Source organism: Oncorhynchus clarkii, chromosome 26 (genome assembly GCF_045791955.1).
Source record: "Oncorhynchus clarkii lewisi isolate Uvic-CL-2024 chromosome 26, UVic_Ocla_1.0, whole genome shotgun sequence".
NCBI lineage: Eukaryota > Metazoa > Chordata > Actinopteri > Salmoniformes > Salmonidae > Oncorhynchus > Oncorhynchus clarkii.
Genome location: NC_092172.1, coordinates 37,640,531 through 37,661,239, shown reverse-complemented (window position 1 = coordinate 37,661,239; position 20,709 = coordinate 37,640,531). Strand labels below are relative to the sequence as shown.

The following is a 20,709-nucleotide window of genomic DNA, read 5'->3' as shown; positions in this document are numbered from 1 at the left end:
TCTGAGGATGCATTGTAACCTACACCTGGACCATCAGACACTGTCTCATTGTATATTGTGACAGTGTGACCAACATGAATAAAAGGGGAGATACAGGAGTGCCCGGAATCGATCCCACACAGGCAGGGGGACCATATGAATGTCGAATTATGGTCATTTATCACGAAGTAGTTTGTGTTGTGAACTACTACTCCTGAAGTCAACTTTGTTTTTTCTTAAGGGTAGATTTAGTGCAGTTTAACTTATTTTAGTGTTTAGTAATTGGTAGCTTGGTAAACTATATTTTCAGAGTAATTTCCCCAACCCTGCAGTGTCAGAGATGATAGAAACAGAAGTCCTTCATAATCTAGCTACTGGTAAAGCTTTTTGAAACAGAGCTCAAAAATACCCCGTTCTAGCGTAACCATGGCAACAGCCTCCTGCGCTGTCAAGATGGCGGACGAAGAAAACACACTAACTGTGAGGATAATTTACTTGCTATGAATTGGAATTACAATGGTAAACCGAATAAAATCTGCAATGTCTTGGATATAACTAGCTGGGATGTTTGTTGTTAGCAGTGTAATATGTCTAGAAACGTCTTGCTTAGCATTCTCCAGTTCTAGCTAGCTGAAAACATAGCAGCTAGCTAACGACTAGCTTGTTAATGCTAATAAAGTAATTACAGCAGTAATTGTTGACGTTACAGCTCCGTATGGGGCCATGGCTAAAAAAGGGATCCATCTTTTGTCAAATTAACGTCAAAAGTTGGAAGGTTTTGCATTTTAACTAACCCTAACCCCTTACCTAATCTTAACCTAATTATCACAACATGCTACATTAACAGGTTTTGTTTAGCTCGATAATTAGCTAAACTCACGAAATCAAGGAGTATGCCTTTATTCCATCTGTCGATAATTAGTGTACATTCAATTCAAATAGTTCAATGATTTATCTTGCGTTCTTAATGACGACCAATATTACTGGACGCCACAAGCAGATGTGAAGTCGTCATTACTAGTCGGCGACACGTTGTTATTGTTGGACAGCAAACATGGCGGATGAAAGTGTTGCTGGAGCCAGCCTTCTTAAGGTACTTTCGTTACTGCATTTAGTAAATAATGCTGTAGTGAAATTGCAATAGAGCATGCCGAGTCTACTTTCTAGTTGTCAGAATAATTTCACTCAAAATATACGCCTGAGCAGACAACGGTATGACGTTGAACGACAGCACAGACGACGACGGTTTTTGCGTTTACGCGCTACAACCACTATATGTACTGACGAAATAAGCAGCAATCGAGGATGCAACATGCTTTCGAGGTGTGTGGAAGCGGGGTCCAAGACCCGGTGAAGATGTTTGCAGTATGATGTTGGATGATTTTGACGACGATCAAAGGCGCAAACAGTTCCGCATGACTCAGACCACATTTGAACACCTTGCACAGTTAGTAGAGTTAGGGAACTAAACAGACCACCAATGTCTGAAACACAATTGAATACCGTCGAAGGTTTGCTCTATTTTTGGTGGTGGTGTGCAACACCAAGCGAGCACCATATTATTTAAAGTTTATTTGGAGGCGGTGTTTCCACTGTTTGCATCATTCTACGACAGGTGACTGCACCTGTCGTGAAGACAAGTACAACCGCTTTATTTCGCTACCCGGTGGTAAAGACATCCTAGCCACCATCTGTGGGTTTAAGCAGCTTGGGTATCCGCAATGTGCTGGTGACCATCGGTGAGACACACATCCCCATCACTGCCTCAAAATAATATCCAAAGGACTACTTGAACAGCAAAGGGCAGCATTATTCTGTGTTGCAGGCCGTTGCTGATCACAACCTCAGGTAAGTGTTCTGCTGCTCATATAATTTCTGTTTTGACAAACAAATAGAGGCCATGTTATCACTTGGTGATATAAGCCACATTTGAGCAGTTTGTCTTTTTCTAGCTTCACTGATGTCTATATGGGGTGTCTAGATCGCACAGGGGGTGAGAGTATTGGCCAACTCTGATCATTTCAGACTGGCAGGGGGGGGCGCATCTTTTTCCCCAGGAAGTATGTGATTAAACATCTGATTTTGCTTCAGTTATAGAGAATAAGCACATAACTAAAAACCTCTGCAAGCATAGTAATGACCTATTTACTGCATGTATACAATTGTTTCTGAATCTACAATTATTCTCCTCTTCCACAGAGTTCAGCGATTGTCATTGGTGTAGAGATGCCAGTTCATCCGGTAGGAGACCCAGCGTACCCACTGAAGAGGTGGTTAATGACAGGCTTTTCCCAGGACACATCTCTGAATAACCACCAGCAGAAGTTTAATGACCACCTGAGTTCTGCCAGGGTGGCTATTAACTACGTCTTAGGATGCTTGAAGGGACGTTTGGTGAAGTGCATCAACATTGACGTTAAGTTGACGACAGACACTGTAACGGCGTGTTGCATACTGCACAATGTAGGCGAACTGAAGAAAGAATTGTTTCTGGCATGAATGAAACATTGGCCAAGATCAGTTGTAGAAAGAACAGTTTCTGGCTGAATGGAACCGGAACATCATTGGCCAGGATCATCAGCAGACAGAGGCTAAGCTCACAGATCAAGACCATAGTTTACTACAAGGGCCAGTGGAGGAAAGTGTTGCTACTGTACGGGATGCAATTAGGACCTCTTTACATGACACCATCATAACCGTGCACTGATGTTTTAGCTTTGTGGTGCAAGTTGTTTGTGATTAGTGCCAAGTACCGCGGTGCTCAAGTTGTGGCTGTGCAAAAAAAATATATATATACTTTTGTAACAACGTGAATTTGCAGCGCAACATTTAAAAAAATTGTTTTTGCTTGAATGATATTTCTTTTTGCACAAGATGTTTTCAAGATGTTCGTGAATGTTATGTTAGACTTTGTATTTTATGATTTTTTTTCACGTGAACGTTATGTTACATTACTTTATACTTTTAAGATGTTTTTACGTGACTGCTTGTTCTTGGAAGAGATCCTCAATAAAGGTGTTTTATGAACATGTGTAGAGCAAAGTCATCGCAGTGCAATTTAGTCCAATCAAATCAACACTCAATGAAATGAGTAACAGATTTTAGACTTAATTGAATATTTTAAACCCACACAAAAAACTATCTGTGATAGAAAATGTAACAAATAAACTTGGCAACAAAGCACAGACAAATCTTGCATTTGAACAAATACCAAACACAGTTTTGTATTTGTATTTATTCCAGATCCCCATTGGCTGCAGCTACTCTTCTTGGGCTCCAATCACAATTACATAGAGTAGTGTGTAACACTGTGTTATTGTTACACACTACTGTTGATGTTGCTGTATTATGGATTTTGTATTGTAGATATGTTATGTTAAAGTGAGTTATAAGGGAAGCGAAAGCCTCACAACAAAAGGTGGTGAAAGAGGTAATGAGTGTATTAAAGCTCCTACATAAATGGACACAGGCATGTTGTCTCTAGATCCATGTCATGCCTAGTAAAGGGCCTGCTAGCTGCATCAAACTCACTAAGTGTTCTAGTCTACCAAAGATGGCTGTATGTCACCAAAATAGTTTGATGGTCCAGGTGTAGTGTTTAATGGCTGTCTGTGACCAAAAGAGTCTGATGGTCCAGGTGTAGGTTACAATGCATCCTCAGAGGGGAATGGTGAAGAAGGTGGCAGGATGCAGGCCAGGAGTTGCTCCAAAATTGAGACTCCCTGACCACATCCCAATTTGTTGCCTCATGGATCTCCCTCTTTTTCAGCTCCCAGTGGCCTCTGAGACGAAGAAACGCCAGGCTCCAAAAGGTAAATGTCTAATAACTTAACAGTGACTCTACAGTTTTCCATTGAAATGTCACATACACCTGTGTTTTAACATGACAGTGGAGGGCATTAGTTATACAGAAAAAACACATGATGCTACAGGCCTATTTATTAAGGGGAAATGGTTTGGCTAACTGACAGCATTTACTAAGGTCACCCTAGTCAAAATTACTCTTGACATCCAGGTTCCCTCCCATAATTAAAAAATGCTCCAGCATAACAGCGTCTCTACGTAATAGAACGTCAGTTTGACATAGAGGAACTACGTCACTGCCTACCAGTGGAGACTGTTGAGCGGAGGATGGCTCAAAATAATGGCTGGAATGCAGTCATTGGAATGGCATCAAACACATGTTTGATGTCTTTAATAGCATTCCATTGACTCCATTCCAGCCATTATTATGAGCCGTCCTCCCCTCAGCAGCATCCGCTGCTGCCTAGTCACTGCCTTTTCCGCTTGAATAAAATACAAAATAGTAGCTAGCAAGGTGAAGATCACGTAGGTTATTTTTTATGAGTGCATTTCACAAGTGGCTAGTTTGCATTAACTACTTTAAATGTTTTGCATGCAAACTTTGTTTTCGAATCACGACATTCTGGCATGTCTGCTTCGTGATCTGTCTGAAGAGGACCCACCGCGGAGCAATTTTTTTCCCGTTATCGTAGTTGCCAAAACAGTCCGTCATTGAAACCTGACCCTCAGTGTTGCATAGGGACGAGACTAAGTCAAAATGCCAGAATTGAATTAATGCTCGCTGCAGTGTGTTACAGACTTTAAACATATATTTTATTTGACTAAAGGGGGCGCCCTTACCCTTTTTCTAATGTTTAAGCTGACAGAAACTTGCAACCATATTCCAGAACACAGTAAAAAATATATAGGCCTAGCATTCGTATAGAATAGCTTGTAGATATTGTTTTCATCCATCCCACAGAAGTTGACCTTTTAATAAAATGTTTAAAAGGCCATGATATCACCCTTAGGCCCCCTCATACATCACCCACTGTATTTTGTGTGCCAACTCATATTGTTGTGCAGCCCACTACAGAAGTCATGTTATTGATACAAAGCAATTGTAGGAGAAACACTAACGCACAGTTCTTCTACTTGACCTCAATTTCCAAAGAGGTGACGAGTTGAAGAGTGAACTTGATCCTCTTCAGGGGTCTTTTAATCTCGGCAGGCTTTTCTTCAAGCATTCTGCTCCAACTTATCCTCTTTGCTCAGCTGGACTTTTTTGTTGTTGTAGCGAACAGAATAATACAAAGCTGTCTCCTCTCTCTACACATTACCGAGATCATGCATACAATGAGAGGATTTTTGTTGTGGGGATGAAACCTTTTCGCTGGCTATATTTGGACGGTTCCATGCTGGGTTCCTCTTCCTATTGCTGCTTCTCTCTTTATTGTCCCATGAAGACATGTCACAGACGAACCCCCCCCCCCCCCCTCCCTCCTCAAAATCTGCCCAGCTTTAGTAAGAGTGGACTTAAAGTGCCACAGGGCTGCAGCTGAAACCCAGAGACAAGAATATTATTGCTGTCTCGGCAGGAGCCAAAGCGGATTAAGCCCACAAATAAGGCCACTCCAAATCTGATGCGGCAAATATGAGAGGGGAGATGCCGTCTCCATGCACTGCAGTCTACCACTCAGCGAACAGGGGGAAAGGGAAGGCTTTCTCTGTGGGGTTAGAGTGGGCTTCCAGTCGAGGTTCTTGCTGTGAGACACTGGAGCTCCGACTTAACAATTGGCGAGATAAAACAGAGGGGAGCTTTGGTGTAAATCACAGTTTTTTCCACAGGCACTAACCTAACAACATCCACCCAATACCCTGTAGTGTAGTCTCAGGCAGCTTCATTTCATATAGCCAGTGTCCTATTGCTGCCTCACAGGTAGGTACAAGATAACAGGATTACTGAAATCAAAGAAGTCACTCTATTTGGAATTACAATGGCAGCTATCTTGAATACAATTGTGTTCTGCTAGAGGAAAGGTTTCCAGTACTGTTATACAGAAGCATGGTTGGCATGGCCATCTTAGCTCACCAAATATATCCTACTGTATTCAATTTCATGTTCCCCATTGTCTGTCTGTCTGTCTGTAGCATGTGCTCCTTCTCATTCCTGTCAGGAGCACTGAGCTTGTTAAAGACATGGTTGCCTGGGCAACAAGGATAATATCTTAAAGGCAGAGGCGTAATAAAACAACATCATTGTCTGTAACTAACAATTAGCAGTACTATAACTATTATCTAACTTACTTATTATGTCTGAGGAAAGTAGCCCGAAGGGTTTTTGTTGGAAAATGTTGCATCAGTCCTTGTCTTATTAAAGACTGATGCAGAGCACCGTAGTTTCAGGTAATAAAATGACCATCACTTTTAAAGAGATAGTCTCTTCTGAATTATCATTGAAAATGCTATAAATATTTCTTAATTTAAATACATATCTTATTGATATTTCTACATTTCTTTCTTTTAACTTTTTTGTATTATTGTTTTGTATTGCTAGGTATTACTGCACTGTTGTAGCTAGAAACACAAGCATTTCCCTGCACCTGCGATAACATCTGCAAATCTGTGTACGCGACCAATAAACTTTGATTTGAGATAGTATAACATGAAATGGCCATTCACTGGCAGCATGACTCAACTCATATACTGTAATGTCAGCTTCAGTTGTTCTGAGAGGTCAGAATGAGACCGTTGTTTCTGTACTTGATTTCTGACCACGTCATGGATTGTTCTATTAAATATATTCTTATCAGTGCGGGTCAACAAGGGCCTTAAATGAGAAAGGGTGGAGGGGTTTGTTTGGTATCGGGCCAATATGCCGTCTCCTCATCACCCCTGAATGTCTACTCTGCCTCTCCTCCTCAGCTCCGGAACTTCCCATTCTGGAGAGGAGGAACTGGCTCATCCACCTGCACTACATTCGCAAAGACTATGAGACCTGCAAGGTAGGCCCCCCCTGCAGCGCTGTCTCTCCCAGTGGTCTGGTCCAGTCCCTGACTGTCATTCATTCCCCCTTGTTTAATGTGCATTGGTGTCACACTGACCTTTCTGTCAGCCTAGACAGCATGCAAATAATGAATGAAGGCATCAAGGGCTCCCTCCCCCTCACTTTGTCTTAGTGTCTTCTGCTGAGAAGATAGTGATGTAATCTTCTGTTTCAAGCTGTGTTCCGTCTGGAAATGTGAAAATGCTACTAGCGCATGCTATTTTTCTCCTACCCTGCATGCGTAGTTAAATAAATAAAATAATGAATGAATCCACTACACAATCTCAGAAGTACAGTTTTGTAATAACAGCTGTTATAACACTTGTTGTGGGTGAAAATGGGAATGAACCAAGCATGTTGGTTTACTACAGGTAACTGCCAAAATAAAGGAAACACTTAAGTAAATGAGAGATACAAAGTATATTGAAATGGGTGATTCCACACAAAAGTGGTTCCTGAGTTAATTAAGCAATTAACATCTCATCATGCTTAGGGTCATGTATAAAATGTTTTGGCTACCATGGCCATGCCCCCATAGGATGACAATGGCCCCACCCACAGGGAACGAGTGTTCACTGAATGGTTTGATGAGCATGAAAACTATGGAAACCATATACCATGGCCATCTCAGTCACCAGATCTCAACCTAATTGAACACTTACACTTATTGGAGATTCTGGAGCGGCGCCTGAGACAGCATTTCCACCATCAACAAAACACCAAATTATGGAATTTCTTGTGGAAGAATGATGTCGCATCCCTCCAATAGAGTTCCAGACAATTCTAGAATATATGCCAAGGTGCATTGAAGCTGTTCTCGCTCGGGTTGGCCTAACGCCCTATTAAATCAAATCACATTTTATTGGTCACTTACACATGGTTAGCAGATGTTAATGCGAGTGTAGCGAAATGCTTGTGCTTCTAGTTACGACTGTGCAGTAATATCTAACAAGTAATCTAACAATTTCACAACAACTACCAAGTGTAATGGAATGAATTAGAATATGTACATATAAATATATGGATGAGCAATGGCTGAACGGCATAGGCAAGATGCAGTAGATGGTATAGAGTACAGTAAAAACAAAAGAGATGAGTAATGTAGGATATGTAAACATTATATAAAGTGGCATTGCTTAAAGTGACTAGTGATACATTTATTACATCCAATTTGTAATTATTAAAGTGGCTAGAGATTTGAGTCAGTATGTTGGCAGCAGCCACTCAATGTTAGTGGTGGCTGTTTAACAGTCTGATGGCCTTGAGATAGAAGCTGTTTTTCAGTCTCCCAGCTATGATGCACCTGTACAGACCTCACCTTCTGGATGATAGTGGGGTGAACAGGCAGTGGCTCGGGTGGTTGTTCTCCTCTTTTTGGCCTTCCTGTGACATCAGGTGGTGTAGGTGTCCTGGAGGGCAGGTAGTTTGCCCCCAGGGATGCATTGTGAAGACCTCACTACCCTCTGGAGAGCCTTACGGTTGTGGGCGGAGCAGTTGCCATACCAGGCGATGATGCAGCCCGAAAGGATGCTCTCAATTGTGCATCTGTAAAAGTTTGTGAGTGTTTTTGGTGACAAGCCACATTTCTTCAGTCTCCTGAGGTTGAAGAGGTGCTGTTGAGCCTTCTTCACCACGCTGTCTGTGTGGGTGGACCATTTCAGTTTGTCCCTGATGTTTACGCCGAGGAACTTAACTTTCCACCTTCTCCACTACTGTACCGTCGATGTGGATAGGGGGGTGTTCCCTCTGCTGTTTCCTGAAGTCCACAATCATCTCCTTTTTTTGTTGACGTTGACTGTGAGGTTATTTTCCTGACACAACACTCCGAGGGCCCTCACCTCCTCCCTGTAGTGCGTCTCGTCGTTGTTGGTAATCAAGCCTACCACTGTAGTGTCGTCTGCAAACTTGATGATTGAGTTAGAGGCGTGCATGGCCACGCTGTCATGGGTGAACAGGGAGTACAGGAGAGGGCTGAGAACGGACCCTTGTGGGGTCCCAGTGTTGAGGATCAGCGGGGTGGAGATGTTGTTTCCTATCCTCACCACCTGGGTGCGGCCCGTCAGAAAGTCCAGGACCCAGTTGCACAGGGCGGGGTCGAGACCCAGGGTCTCAAGCTTAATGACGAGTTTGGAGGGTACTATGGTGTTAAATGCTGAGCTGTAATCGATGAACATAGGTATTACATAGGTATTCCTCTTGTCCAGATGGGTTAGGGCAGTGGGCAGTGTGATTGCGTCGTCTGTGGACCTATTACAGCAAATTAGATTGGGTCTAGGGTGTCAGGTAGGGTGGAGTGATATGATCCTTGACTAGTCTCTGAAAGCACTTCATGATGACGGAAGTGAGTGCTACGGGGGCGATAGTCGTTTAGCTCAGTTACCTTAGCTTTCTTGGGAACAGGAACAAGGGTGGCCCTCTTGAAACATATGGGAACAGCAAACTGGGATAGGGATTGATTGAATATGTCCGTAAACACACCAGCCAGCTGGTCTGCGCATTGTCTGAGGACGTGGCTAGGGGATGCCGTCTGGGCCGGCAGCCTTGCGAGGGTTAACACGTTTAAATGTTTTACTCACGTTGGCTGCGGTGAAGGAGAGCCCGCAGGTTTTGGTAACAGGTCGTGTCAGTGGCACCGTATTGTCCTCAAAGCGAGCAAAGACACTTTAAAAGGTATTTTTGACATTATTTTGCCAGTTACCTGTATGTCTGTCTTAGTTGTCATAGGAATGCTTTATCTGTCAATCACAAAACTGAGTGTAGCCTATGTATTAGTCTTCCTTGCCAGACTCATGGCACTCCACCCCAGTGTGTTGGCGATAGCGGCTGTGGGAAGAGACTACCAACTTAGGAAATACTGTCCATATTCAGTTCTTGCAATATTCTGGTAACATCAGTTTGCTCTAGGAGCAGAGATCATGTTTGTTGTTTCCCAAAGGCAATGATCAAAGAGCAGCTACAGGAGACCCAGGGAATGTGTGAATATGCCATATACGTACAAGGTAAGAAGCCATACTACATAACGTTCCACATCCCTCATCATGTGTTCATCACGTTCAAACGGTTTATCCCAACCACAACAGAGCTCTAGTCTATTCCAGTCAAAACCAAGCGATAGATGTAACATTTCCTCCCCCAAAAAGGCTTCTACCCCCTACTGCGCCTTAGAATTGAATGTGTCGGTTTAACGCCTTTTCATGCTAACATAAAAGCCTGTTTTCTTGCAATGAAGCACTAATCTTGCGTCTGGAGGGGCAGATCCAGCCATCCCTGGAGCTGTTCCAGAGTTGTGCCATCCTCAATCCCACCAGCCCCGACAACCTCAAACAAGTGGCCCGATCGCTGTGAGTAGAGAGTACCCCTGCTTCAGCCCTGAGCCTGCCTGGGGGAGACACTGCTGTTGATCAGATCACTCTACAGGCCCAGGCCAGGAAAAGGTCATACAGAATATAATAATGATATACGATTGTGTTAGTGCAGGGTTCCTTACAAGATCAAAGTAGTTTATATGGTATGAGGGATGGGAACTGTTCGGCATCCGCCTTGGTGATGCACGTCTACCATGTTGCAGTAGAATACCCACCGGGCATTAGCTGATTTAGGAGATGTTGAATTTAGGGTTACTCTGTGCGTGTACTTCCATTTATAGTTGTTTATGCATCTTTTTTTCCTTCAGTTTTCTGTTGGGGAAACACAAGGCAGCCATTGAGGTTTATCAGGAAGCTGGGAAGCTCAATGAGAAAGACTGGGTAAGAGAAAAGATTGTGGTTTCCTCTACTCAGTAGAGTTGCTTATCTTTGGCCTGTTCCTGTAACCATTGGCACCGTAAGATTTATCCATCAGCATTGCTCTTCCTGGATTTACACACTGCTTCTCAGCTATAGGGTTTAAGAGTGGAACAATGAACTATATGCATAGTCAGCCATTTTAATTTGTGTTGTAGCTCCATATAGCCACTCTGATATTTTTCTCACTCTAGGAGATCAACCATAATCTGGGTGTATGCTATTCCTTCATAAAAGACTTCCAAAATGTAAGTATGAGCTGGATTTTCACACACTGTTCATAAGGAAGTAATTAGACTAAAGGGTTATTTTATCATTGAAATGTCAATATTAAATGGCGTCTCAGCCAGTGTACAAGTATTTGACGGTGGATGATGGAGTAGAGATACTGTATCTGTTGTATTCCAGTCTGAAGAGCAGTTGAATGCAGCCCTGCAGTTGAAAAAACACGACAGGACATTCATGACACTGGGAAAGGTCCACTTGTTGGCGGGAGACACGGACAAAGCCATCGAAGTGTACAAGAGTGCAGTGGAGTACGTTTGGATGTAGAGATTGTTAAAAGTTCAAACAAACTGTTCTAAAAGTTGGGAAACTTTGCACCACTTCTAATATGCCCTAGAAAATATCCTAAAGGACATTTGTTTGGTTTTTTTAAGAATTGTGAATAGGTGACATTTACGGAGAACATTCAGTGTAATTAAGTTTTGTTTAAAAGAAGTTCATCCTCATGGAAGAAAATGTGGGTTTGTTGAAAGGTTGTTTTGTTATTAAAAACCCAATGTGTTAGTTTTTAATACTAGAGGAACAACTTACATTATTCACAAAACTGGAAGCACTAAAGCCTTCATTAGGGAAGAGTTTTTTAATAATAGAGCGATGATAATATATACGAGTTTTAGACAACCTTTTCACAGTAATGATTATGCAGCAGAAGGGTAATTTTCCCTACATAGCTATTAATGATGTTCATTTAAGATAGAATAAAAGAGGAGTAAAAAATCCCTAAAGACGAAGAAAACATGCTGTGCTTTGAACAGTGGGATCTGTTCCTGGTTGTAATCACACTAGTTTAACATTTTCTACTCTAAAATTGTTGATTTCAATCATCTAAACAACTGAATCAGGCTCACTTATCATCTCTGACTGAAGGCCACTCGTGGCCTTGTTCAACGTACTGTACAAGTCCAAATCTATTTCAATACCCTCACTAGCATATTACTTAGAACGAAGCAATACATTTGTTTGTGCATCCATACTAGCAAATGGTGTTTTAGTATGAGTACGTGTTATGTCAGTATGGATATAGGATCAAAGCCCAAGTATCCATTAAATAATCGTCCTATCCAGGGCAGCGGAGGAAATAAGGTAATGACAAAGGTCAGTGTATATATGGGGTCGCCTTTCCGTGTTCATTATTACTACTGCCTATTGGGTAAATGAATTAATCAAGTTGCCCAGCTACTCGGTTTGCTTTTAATTAGACTAACCACTGTGAGCCTTAATTCAACCTCACCCCTCCTCTCAAGGCTCCTTCTTTAAGTATTTTCTTCCCCCCCAGTCATAATTAATACTCTGCAATTATGCTGAAACGAACCCATTAAATAATCAGCAAATTCCAAGCTCCGTTCTTCCATTTGCATTAGACAAAGTGTAGATAGACATTATTATGTGTAATTGCAGGCGTGAAGGTGAAATTAGAGGTGTCTTTCCCTCCGTGTAGGTTCTCTCCAGAGAATGCCGAGTTGCTGACCACTCTGGGGCTCCTGTATCTGCAGGTGGGTCTGCAATCAACTCTGAACACACTCTTAAGAGTGGAATGTTTTTTTTTATTAGGGAAAAGTTCAAACAAACAAAATAGTATATTATGTTGTGTCCCAAAAAAATGTCAATTAAATTTTTCCAGAATGGTGATGTTTGTTCGCACTGATTGTTGATAATCTTTCACAGTTGGGAAAATACCAAAAAGCATTTGAACATCTCGGGAATGCACTTACTTATGACCCTAATAACTATAAGGTAAGTGGCCACCATTTTATGAGCTTGTTTTGTTTTTTATAAACCCCTGACACCAATGTACTGTATAACTGCAACATTGAATCTGAATGTGTATATGTGTACTGTATGTGTATGTACTGTAGGGATCCCCAACTGGCGACACAAATCCATTTTATTTGGCCGCCCAAGTTTTCTTAGTAAAAAATGTCTTTCCCCCAAAAATGTATACACACACATATATACAGTGCCTTGCGAAAGTATTCGGCCCCCTTGAACTTTGCGACCTTTTGCCACATTTCAGGCTTCAAACATAAAGATATAAAACTGTATTTTTTTGTGAAGAATCAACAACAAGTGGGACACAATCATGAAGTGGAACGACATTTATTGGATATTTCTAACTTTTTTAACAAATCAAAAACTGAAAAATTGGGCGTGCAAGATTATTCAGCCCCTTTACTTTCAGTGCAGCAAACTCTCTCCAGAAGTTCAGTGAGGATCTCTGAATGATCCAATGTTGACCTAAATGACGATAAATACAATCCACCTGTGTGTAATCAAGTCTCCGTATAAATGCACCTGCACTGTGATAGTCTCAGAGGTCCGTTAAAAGCGCAGAGAGCATCATGAAGAACAAGGAACACACCAGGCAGGTCCGAGATACTGTTGTGAAGAAGTTTAAAGCCGGATTTGGATACAAAAAGATTTCCCAAGCTTTAAACATCCCAAGGAGCACTGTGCAAGCGATAATATTGAAATGGAAGGAGTATCAGACCACTGCAAATCTACCAAGACCTGGCCGTCCCTCTAAACTTTCAGCTCATACAAGGAGAAGACTGATCAGAGATGCAGCCAAGAGGCCCATGATCACTCTGGATGAACTGCAGAGATCTACAGCTGAGGTGGGAGATTCTGTCCATAGGACAACAATCAGTCGTATATTGCACAAATCTGGCCTTTATGGAAGAGTGGCAAGAAGAAAGCCATTTCTTAATGATATCCATAAAAAGTGTTGTTTAAAGTTTGCCACAAGCCACCTGGGAGACACACCAAACATGTTGAAGAAGGTGCTCTGGTCAGATGAAACCAAAATTGAACTTTTTGGCAACAATGCAAAACGTTATGTTTGGCGTAAAAGCAACACAGCTCATCACCCTGAACACACCATCCCCACTGTCAAACATGGTGGTGGCAGCATCATGGTTTGGGCCTGCTTTTTTTCAGCAGGGACAGGGAAGATGGTTAAAATTGATGGGAAGATGGATGGAGCCAAATACAGGACCATTCTGGAAGAAAACCTGATGGAGTCTGCAAAAGACCTGAGACTGGGACGGAGATTTGTCTTCCAACAAGACAATGATCCAAAACATAAAGCAAAATCTACAATGGTTCAAAAATAAACATATCCAGGTGTTAGAATGGCCAAGTCAAAGTCCAGATCTGAATCCAATCGAGAATCTGTGGAAAGAACTGAAAACTGCTGTTCACAAATGCTCTCCATCCAACCTCACTGAGCTCGAGCTGTTTTGCAAGGAGGAATGGGAAAAAAAATTCAGTCTCTCGATGTGCAAAACTGATAGAGACATACCCCAAGCGACTTACAGCTGTAATCGCAGCAAAAGGTGGCGCTACAAAGTATTAACTTAAGGGGGCTGAATAATTTTGCACGCCCAATTTTTCAGTTTTTGATTTGTTAAAAAAGTTTGAAATATCCAATAAATGTCGTTCCACTTCATGATTGTGTCCCACTTGTTGTTGATTCTTCACAAAAAAAATACAGTTTTATATCTTTATGTTTGAAGCCTGAAATGTGGCAAAAGGTCGCAAAGTTCAAGGGGGCCGAATACTTTCGCAAGGCACTGTGTATATATATATATATATATATATATATATATATATGGCACACCTTTTAATTGAAATGTATACCAGGTGACTACCTCATGAAGCTGGTTGAGAGAATGCCCAGAGTGTGCAAAGCTGTCATCAAGGCAAAGGGTGGCTACTTTGAAGAATCTAAAATATTTATTTGTTTAACACTTTTTGTGTTATTTCATAGTGTTGATGTCTTCACTCTTATTCTACAATGTAGAAAATCGTAAAAATAAAGAAAAACCCTTGAATGAGTAGGTGTCCAAACTTTTGACTGGTACTGTAGTTGATGATCCCTGCAGCTGAATCTAGTTGGTGATCCCTGCAGCTGAATCTAGTTGGTGATCCCTGCAGCTAAATCTAGTTGGTGATCCCTGCAGCTGAATCTAGTTGATGATCCCTGCAGCTGAATCTAGTTGGTGATCCCTGCAGCTGAATCTAGTTGGTGATCCCTGCAGCTAAATCTAGCTGGTGATCCCTGCAGCTGAATCTAGCTGGTGATCCCTGATGTACAGTATGTCAGTTATGTTTATGTGTCCCTACTAGGCCATCCTGGCAGCAGGCAGTATGATGCAGACCCATGGGGACTTTGATGTGGCCATGAACAAGTACCGCGTGGCAGCGTGCATGGTCCCCGAGAGCCCCCCGCTCTGGAACAACATCGGCATGTGCTTCTTTGGCAAGAAGAAATATGTAGCAGTGCGTATTCTCATATTTCATGTACTGTACATATAAAATGGTGTCAAGGAGAGATGTATGTCATATGATAGATCAAATATGACAGACGTCATATCTTTCCATGGCATCAAAGGGGGCATACTAAGACTACAGTACACTACAGTACCTCAAATGACATTTTAAGGACAGTTGTTGTTTTGTTGTCTAGCCATGTTAAACCCCTCTCCTTTCCCGTGTCCTTTCTGTGTGAACCAGGCCATCAGCTGCTTGAAGCGGGCCCACTACCTGTCTCCGTTTGACTGGAAGGTACTGTACAACCTGGGCCTGGTGCACCTCACCATGCAGCAGTATGCCTCTGCCTTCCACTTCCTCAGCGCTGCCACCAACCTGCAGCCCCACCTGGGAGAACTCTACATGCTACTAGCAGGTAACACTAGCCTGGCCTGGGAGAACTCTACATGCTACTAGCAGGTAACACTAGCCTGGCCTGGGAGAACTCTACATGCTACTAGCAGGTAACACTAGCCTGGCCTGGGAGAACTCTACATGCTACTAGCAGGTAACACTAGCCTGGCCTGGGAGAACTCTACATGCTACTAGCAGGTAACATTAGCCTGGCCTGGGAGAACTCTACATGCTACTAACAGGTAACACTAGCCTGGCCTGGTAGAACTCTACATGCTACTAGCAGGTAACACTAGCCTGGCCTGGGAGAACTCTACATGCTACTAGCAGGTAACACTAGCCTGGCCTGGGAGAACTCTACATGCTACTAGCAGGTAACACTAGCCTGGCCCTGCCTGCTCCCATCTGAATTGGCTTTATGTGCCACTTTCCCCAGATCCAGATCCAGCCTAGTCCTTTAAGTCCAGGACCAGGCTAAATCTGTGCCTAAGGCATTATGAGTACTATGTAACTTGCAACCTTAAATACTTGGTTCAAGGTACCACATTGCATTCCCTTATATTTACCCTGGAATAGTGTTAATGTAATGGGATCTGTTTTATAATGTGTTTATGGATGTTTACAGGTTTCTATAGGTTTTATAGGTTTAGTTTTTGTAGTTCCCACTGAACTGACCACTCTCCTCTTTCAGTTGCACTGACCAATCTGGAGGACGTGGACAATGCCAGGAGATCCTATGAACAAGCTGTGGCTTTAGACCAGTAAGTTCCTCCCAATCGAACTTCCATATAGTTTGAACTTTTGTCCTGAGTCAATCCACGTAGTTCAAGTTGTGTTGAATGTAATTAATTTAAAATGAGACTGAGATACGATATTTCCACGAACAGCACCGCAGGCCGAGGGGGAGGAGCAGAATCTATGGATTGGTGTCAAACACATGGTTTCCAGGTGTTTAATGCCATTCCATTTGCGCCGTTCCGGACATTATTATGTGCCATCCTCCCCTCAGCAGCCTCCTGTGATCAGAGTACCTCACACTTTAATGCTCTTAGTTGTTGCAGACATCAACCCAATATTGCTGTTTACTTACGTACATCGATGACTCTACCTTTGATTACTGATCTACCTATCTATCTCAAGTCCATCTGTTTTGACTGGCTCCATGTTCCTCCCAGGTCCAACCCTCTGGTCAACCTGAACTTTGCCATTCTGCTGTACAACCACGGGGACAAGAAGGGAGCCCTGCAACAGTACCAGGAGATGGAAAGGAAAGTCAACATACTGAAGGACAGCAACACTGAGTTTGACCCTGAGGTACAATACAGTAGCTTCCTCTCTATACTCTGTCTGACATGGCACATACAGTGTAGGTCAAACACAGGAGGTTGGTGGCACCTTAATCGGGGAGAACGGGCTTGTGGCATTGACTGGAGTGGAATAAGTTGAATGGTTTGATGCCATTCCATTTGCTCTGTTTCTGGCCATTAATATGAGCCGTCCTCCCTTCAGCGGCTTCTTGTGAGCTTAAACTACTGATGGAAGAGAGAAACGTTTGCCAATGTTGCATTAACGTGATGTTGATGTTAATATGACGCATTTAATGTAATACAGTATGGTCAGTATATTGTACCACATTCTCACGTCGGCTTAATAATATCAACAACAATAAATGCCCTCTTCAATTTCTTGACTTTTCCAAATACAGCCATTTTGTTTCCTTAGCTAATGGACATGGCTCAGAAGATGGCCGCTGCCTTGCAGGTGGGAGAGAGCCTGGAGTGGACCAAGCCGGTCAAAGACCCCAAGTCTAAGCAGCGCTCGGCTGGGGCCCCCGGTAAAACCCCTGGCAGCTCCCAGCAGCCCCTAGGCACCAACCAGGCCCTGGAGCAGGCCATGTCCTCCGCCGCAGGCTACAACAAGAGCATCTCACTCCCCACAGGTAACACATCACACCATCCTTAGATTTTTTTATGCATTTTCCGTGATAGTTGGGTAAACGCTCGCTTAACATAGTGTTTACCCTCCACTACACTACTGGTAATTAACTAGGGTATATGAATGCGATAGAGACGTGTCAAGTTAACATAATAATATGATCTTGTCAGTAGACTGTTAACTTGAATCACATCTCTGAGAGCTCCTTGAAGTGTAACAACAATACAACATTAACTCTTTACAGAACACTGCGTATACTTAGTTACATTTTCAATATCTAATACCTGTCTCTCAGGAGTGTCCCCCCACAGCCAGCCCACGCCCCCCTCCCTGGCCTTGGAGGAGGAGCCTGATGTGGAGAACACCCCCACCCGAGCCCCTCAGCCAGAAGAGTCAGACCCCTCCACCACCATGCCCCCTCTGGCAGCCAAACCCAAAGTCAAGAAGAACAAGTTGAAGCAAGAGCTGAACTAGACTAGACGTCCCGTATCTAGTCCACAGGCCTGTAGTGCATCATCACTCCCAGAATGTCACTCAGCTTATCTAGTCCACAGGCCTGTAGTGTATCATCACTCCCAGAATGTCACTCAGCTTATCTAGTCCACAGGCCTGTAGTGTATCATCACTCCCAGAATGTCACTCGGTCCCTATCCGTTTTAGTTTTCATCAAGAATAGTTAGTCGAAGGCCACAAGGCGTTCACTAGCGTTTTGATTTAGCTTGTTAGAAAGTGCTTTATGTTGCTCTTTCTTAATGGTCTTACTAACCAAGGTGAGCCAGCCTAATGACAGAGGTGTCATAATGAGTTGACTTCCTGATCATCAAAGGCCTTGACATGATCTCTTTTCAGTAGTTTCAGATACTTCCTCTGTTCAACTTTCTCTATCGGGCCGTGTCAAATGCAGCATATGATTTTTTCTACTTAGCCTTGGTCAGTGGCAGGTCTGGATTATTGTTTATAATGACACTAAATATACATTCCTCCATTTTAAGTAACCTCTAAGATATGACAATCATGAATGAGATGAGGGAAATAAAGATTGTAGTGTTTTATACCTACTATATGGATTTATCAAGGGCCTTTTTTAACTATTGTTGAATTTTAAGATGTTTAGAAATTATGATGTTTGACAGAATAGATGTGTATTTATTGTTGCAAAATCCAAAGTGCCGTGAAGGTGATTGATAGTGTTCTGCTCTTTATTTTAGTCTGAGTAGTGTTAGGCTAAATGCGACACGGTTGGCTGGGTAAACCATGCTAGCGTGATGAGTAGCCTTGTCTGAGACTAAAGACTTGACTTAGCTCCCCAAGCTAAGGCCTAGACGTTTAGCTCAGCGGCTAACAGTTGTGGCACGCAGAAGACTTGTGTAAGTGTGTGTGAACATGCATGTAATATACAGGTAACTGACTAAATAAACGATATATCAAATTAAATGTTATTTGTCACCGCCGTGTAAACCTTACCGTGAACAAGCCCTACCAACAATGCAGTTCAAGAAATAGTTAAGAAAATATTTACTAAATAAACTAAAGTTTTTAAAAAATCGAATCAAAAAGTAACACAAGAAATGTACATAACAATAACGAGGCTATATACAGGGGTTACTGGTTAGTCGAGGTAATTTGTAAAGAGACTATGCTTAGATAATAAACAGCGAGTAGCAGCAGTGTAAAAACAAAAGGGGAGGGTCAATGTAAATGGTCCAGGTGGCCATTTGTGTCTTGGTGTCTTAATAGGGAGTTTGGCCACCAAGACCCGACAGAACAGCTGCAATCTACCTGTGTCTGGAACTCTATCCGAGGGATGCGAAACCATTCTTCCACGAGAAAATACATCATTTGTTGTTTTATTGGTGAAAAACGCTGTCTCGGACGCCACTACAAAATTTCCCATAAGTGTTCTATTGGGTTGAGATCTGCATTTTGGCCGTTTTTCTAAAGTTATCTATCCCGATTAAATGCATAGAAGTAGAATAGGACGAGAGTCCCCATTCAGATCAATAATTTGTCCGTTCTATTCATTATTTCTATGCATTTAATCCTATCCGATAACTTTTGAAAAACGGCTCCGGTGACAGACGACCATGGCATATGTGGGTGGGGGCATTATCCTATGGGGACATGGCAATAGTAGCAAAAATAATGGCATGCACATAATTTTTATACGTGACCCTAAGCCTGATGGGATGTTAATTGCTTAATTAACTCCCCCAAAAATTATTGGTCACGTACACATGGTTAGCAGGTGTTGGCTTGTAAGGACCACACATGTGTGAAAACACCGGCTTACAATAAAGATTGGCCTATTATGAATTTGATTTGCTCACCTCGCGGCTCCTTCTGAAAAAGTGTCAAAAGAATGTTAATCGAGGAGAGTGAACGTGGATGGAATGCCGCTTGCTTACATTTTAGACGGTCCTTCTCGTGCGTCATTAGGCATTAGGCAAGTGACGTTTACAGGGGTGGATCCCAAAATAAATGAAGTTGTACAATACATTTTATAGATAAAACAACAAGTAGCATATGGTTTTTAAACGTGTGCATGTTTTTCCTCATCGGACAAAACAAAAGCTAATTCAAAGGAGGTGTGGCAGATTTCAAAACTCTTCCGTGATAGGATACACATGAGTATCCTTGATGGAAGGTTTCTATCGAGGACGGGAGGACATTCTTACGTGCGTTTGCCTACTAACAAAGATGATGGATCTTCCTCTCTGCTACTAACTAATTGACACACTCCTCGACTACTTATCGGTTTCTGGGTCACGGAGGACGGTCTTTTGCTTAAACGAGAAAACCCCCTTGTATCCCGAATTTACTCAGTGTTTCCATTATTTTGACAGTTACCTGTATATTCATTATACCTTACCTCAAAGACACAGCTTCTGCAGTGTTTTGACTTGCCAGTAGGGAGCAGTGTTGGATCAGGAAGGCATACAGTATCTACACTGAGTGTACAAAACAACAGAATATTAGGAAGTTGTTCTTAATGTTTTATACACTCAGTGTATGTCTGTCTGAATAGTACTACCTATTTACAAGGACAACTGGCATTTGCTCTGTTTTTCATCTGGTCAAGAAGTTATAGTATACTGCGGTCTAGAACCAATGTATTTTTCTGAAACAGCACAATCCTAACAAATGCCACACTTGGAATGTCTGACTGAGGAATGAGAATGTTGGCTTGTTTGACTAGGAGAGAGCTCGTATGGGAGTGTTTGGAATGAGATAGTA

General features: G+C 42.4%; 1 protein-coding gene across 2 annotated transcripts; it reads left to right on the top strand.

Annotated features, from left to right (window-relative positions):
• Positions 1-405: 405 nt before the first annotated feature.
• On the top strand, positions 406-18,904 carry LOC139384928 (BBSome complex member BBS4-like). Of its 2 annotated transcripts, XM_071129837.1 has the most exons (16): positions 406-459; positions 3,749-3,791; positions 6,688-6,767; positions 9,744-9,807; positions 10,038-10,149; positions 10,482-10,554; positions 10,785-10,838; positions 10,999-11,126; positions 12,314-12,368; positions 12,541-12,609; positions 15,004-15,156; positions 15,391-15,562; positions 16,232-16,301; positions 16,716-16,854; positions 17,263-17,479; positions 17,771-18,904. In XM_071129837.1, the coding sequence occupies exons 1-16, from the start codon at positions 406-408 to the stop codon at positions 17,947-17,949; spliced, it is 1,662 nt and encodes a 553-aa protein (XP_070985938.1). In that variant the 3' UTR covers positions 17,950-18,904. The 2 variants fall into 2 exon arrangements, with proteins under 2 accessions (XP_070985938.1, XP_070985937.1); XM_071129836.1 differs by lacking the exon at positions 406-459 and having other exon boundaries at positions 3,593-3,791.
• The last annotated feature ends 1,805 nt before the right edge of the window (positions 18,905-20,709 follow it).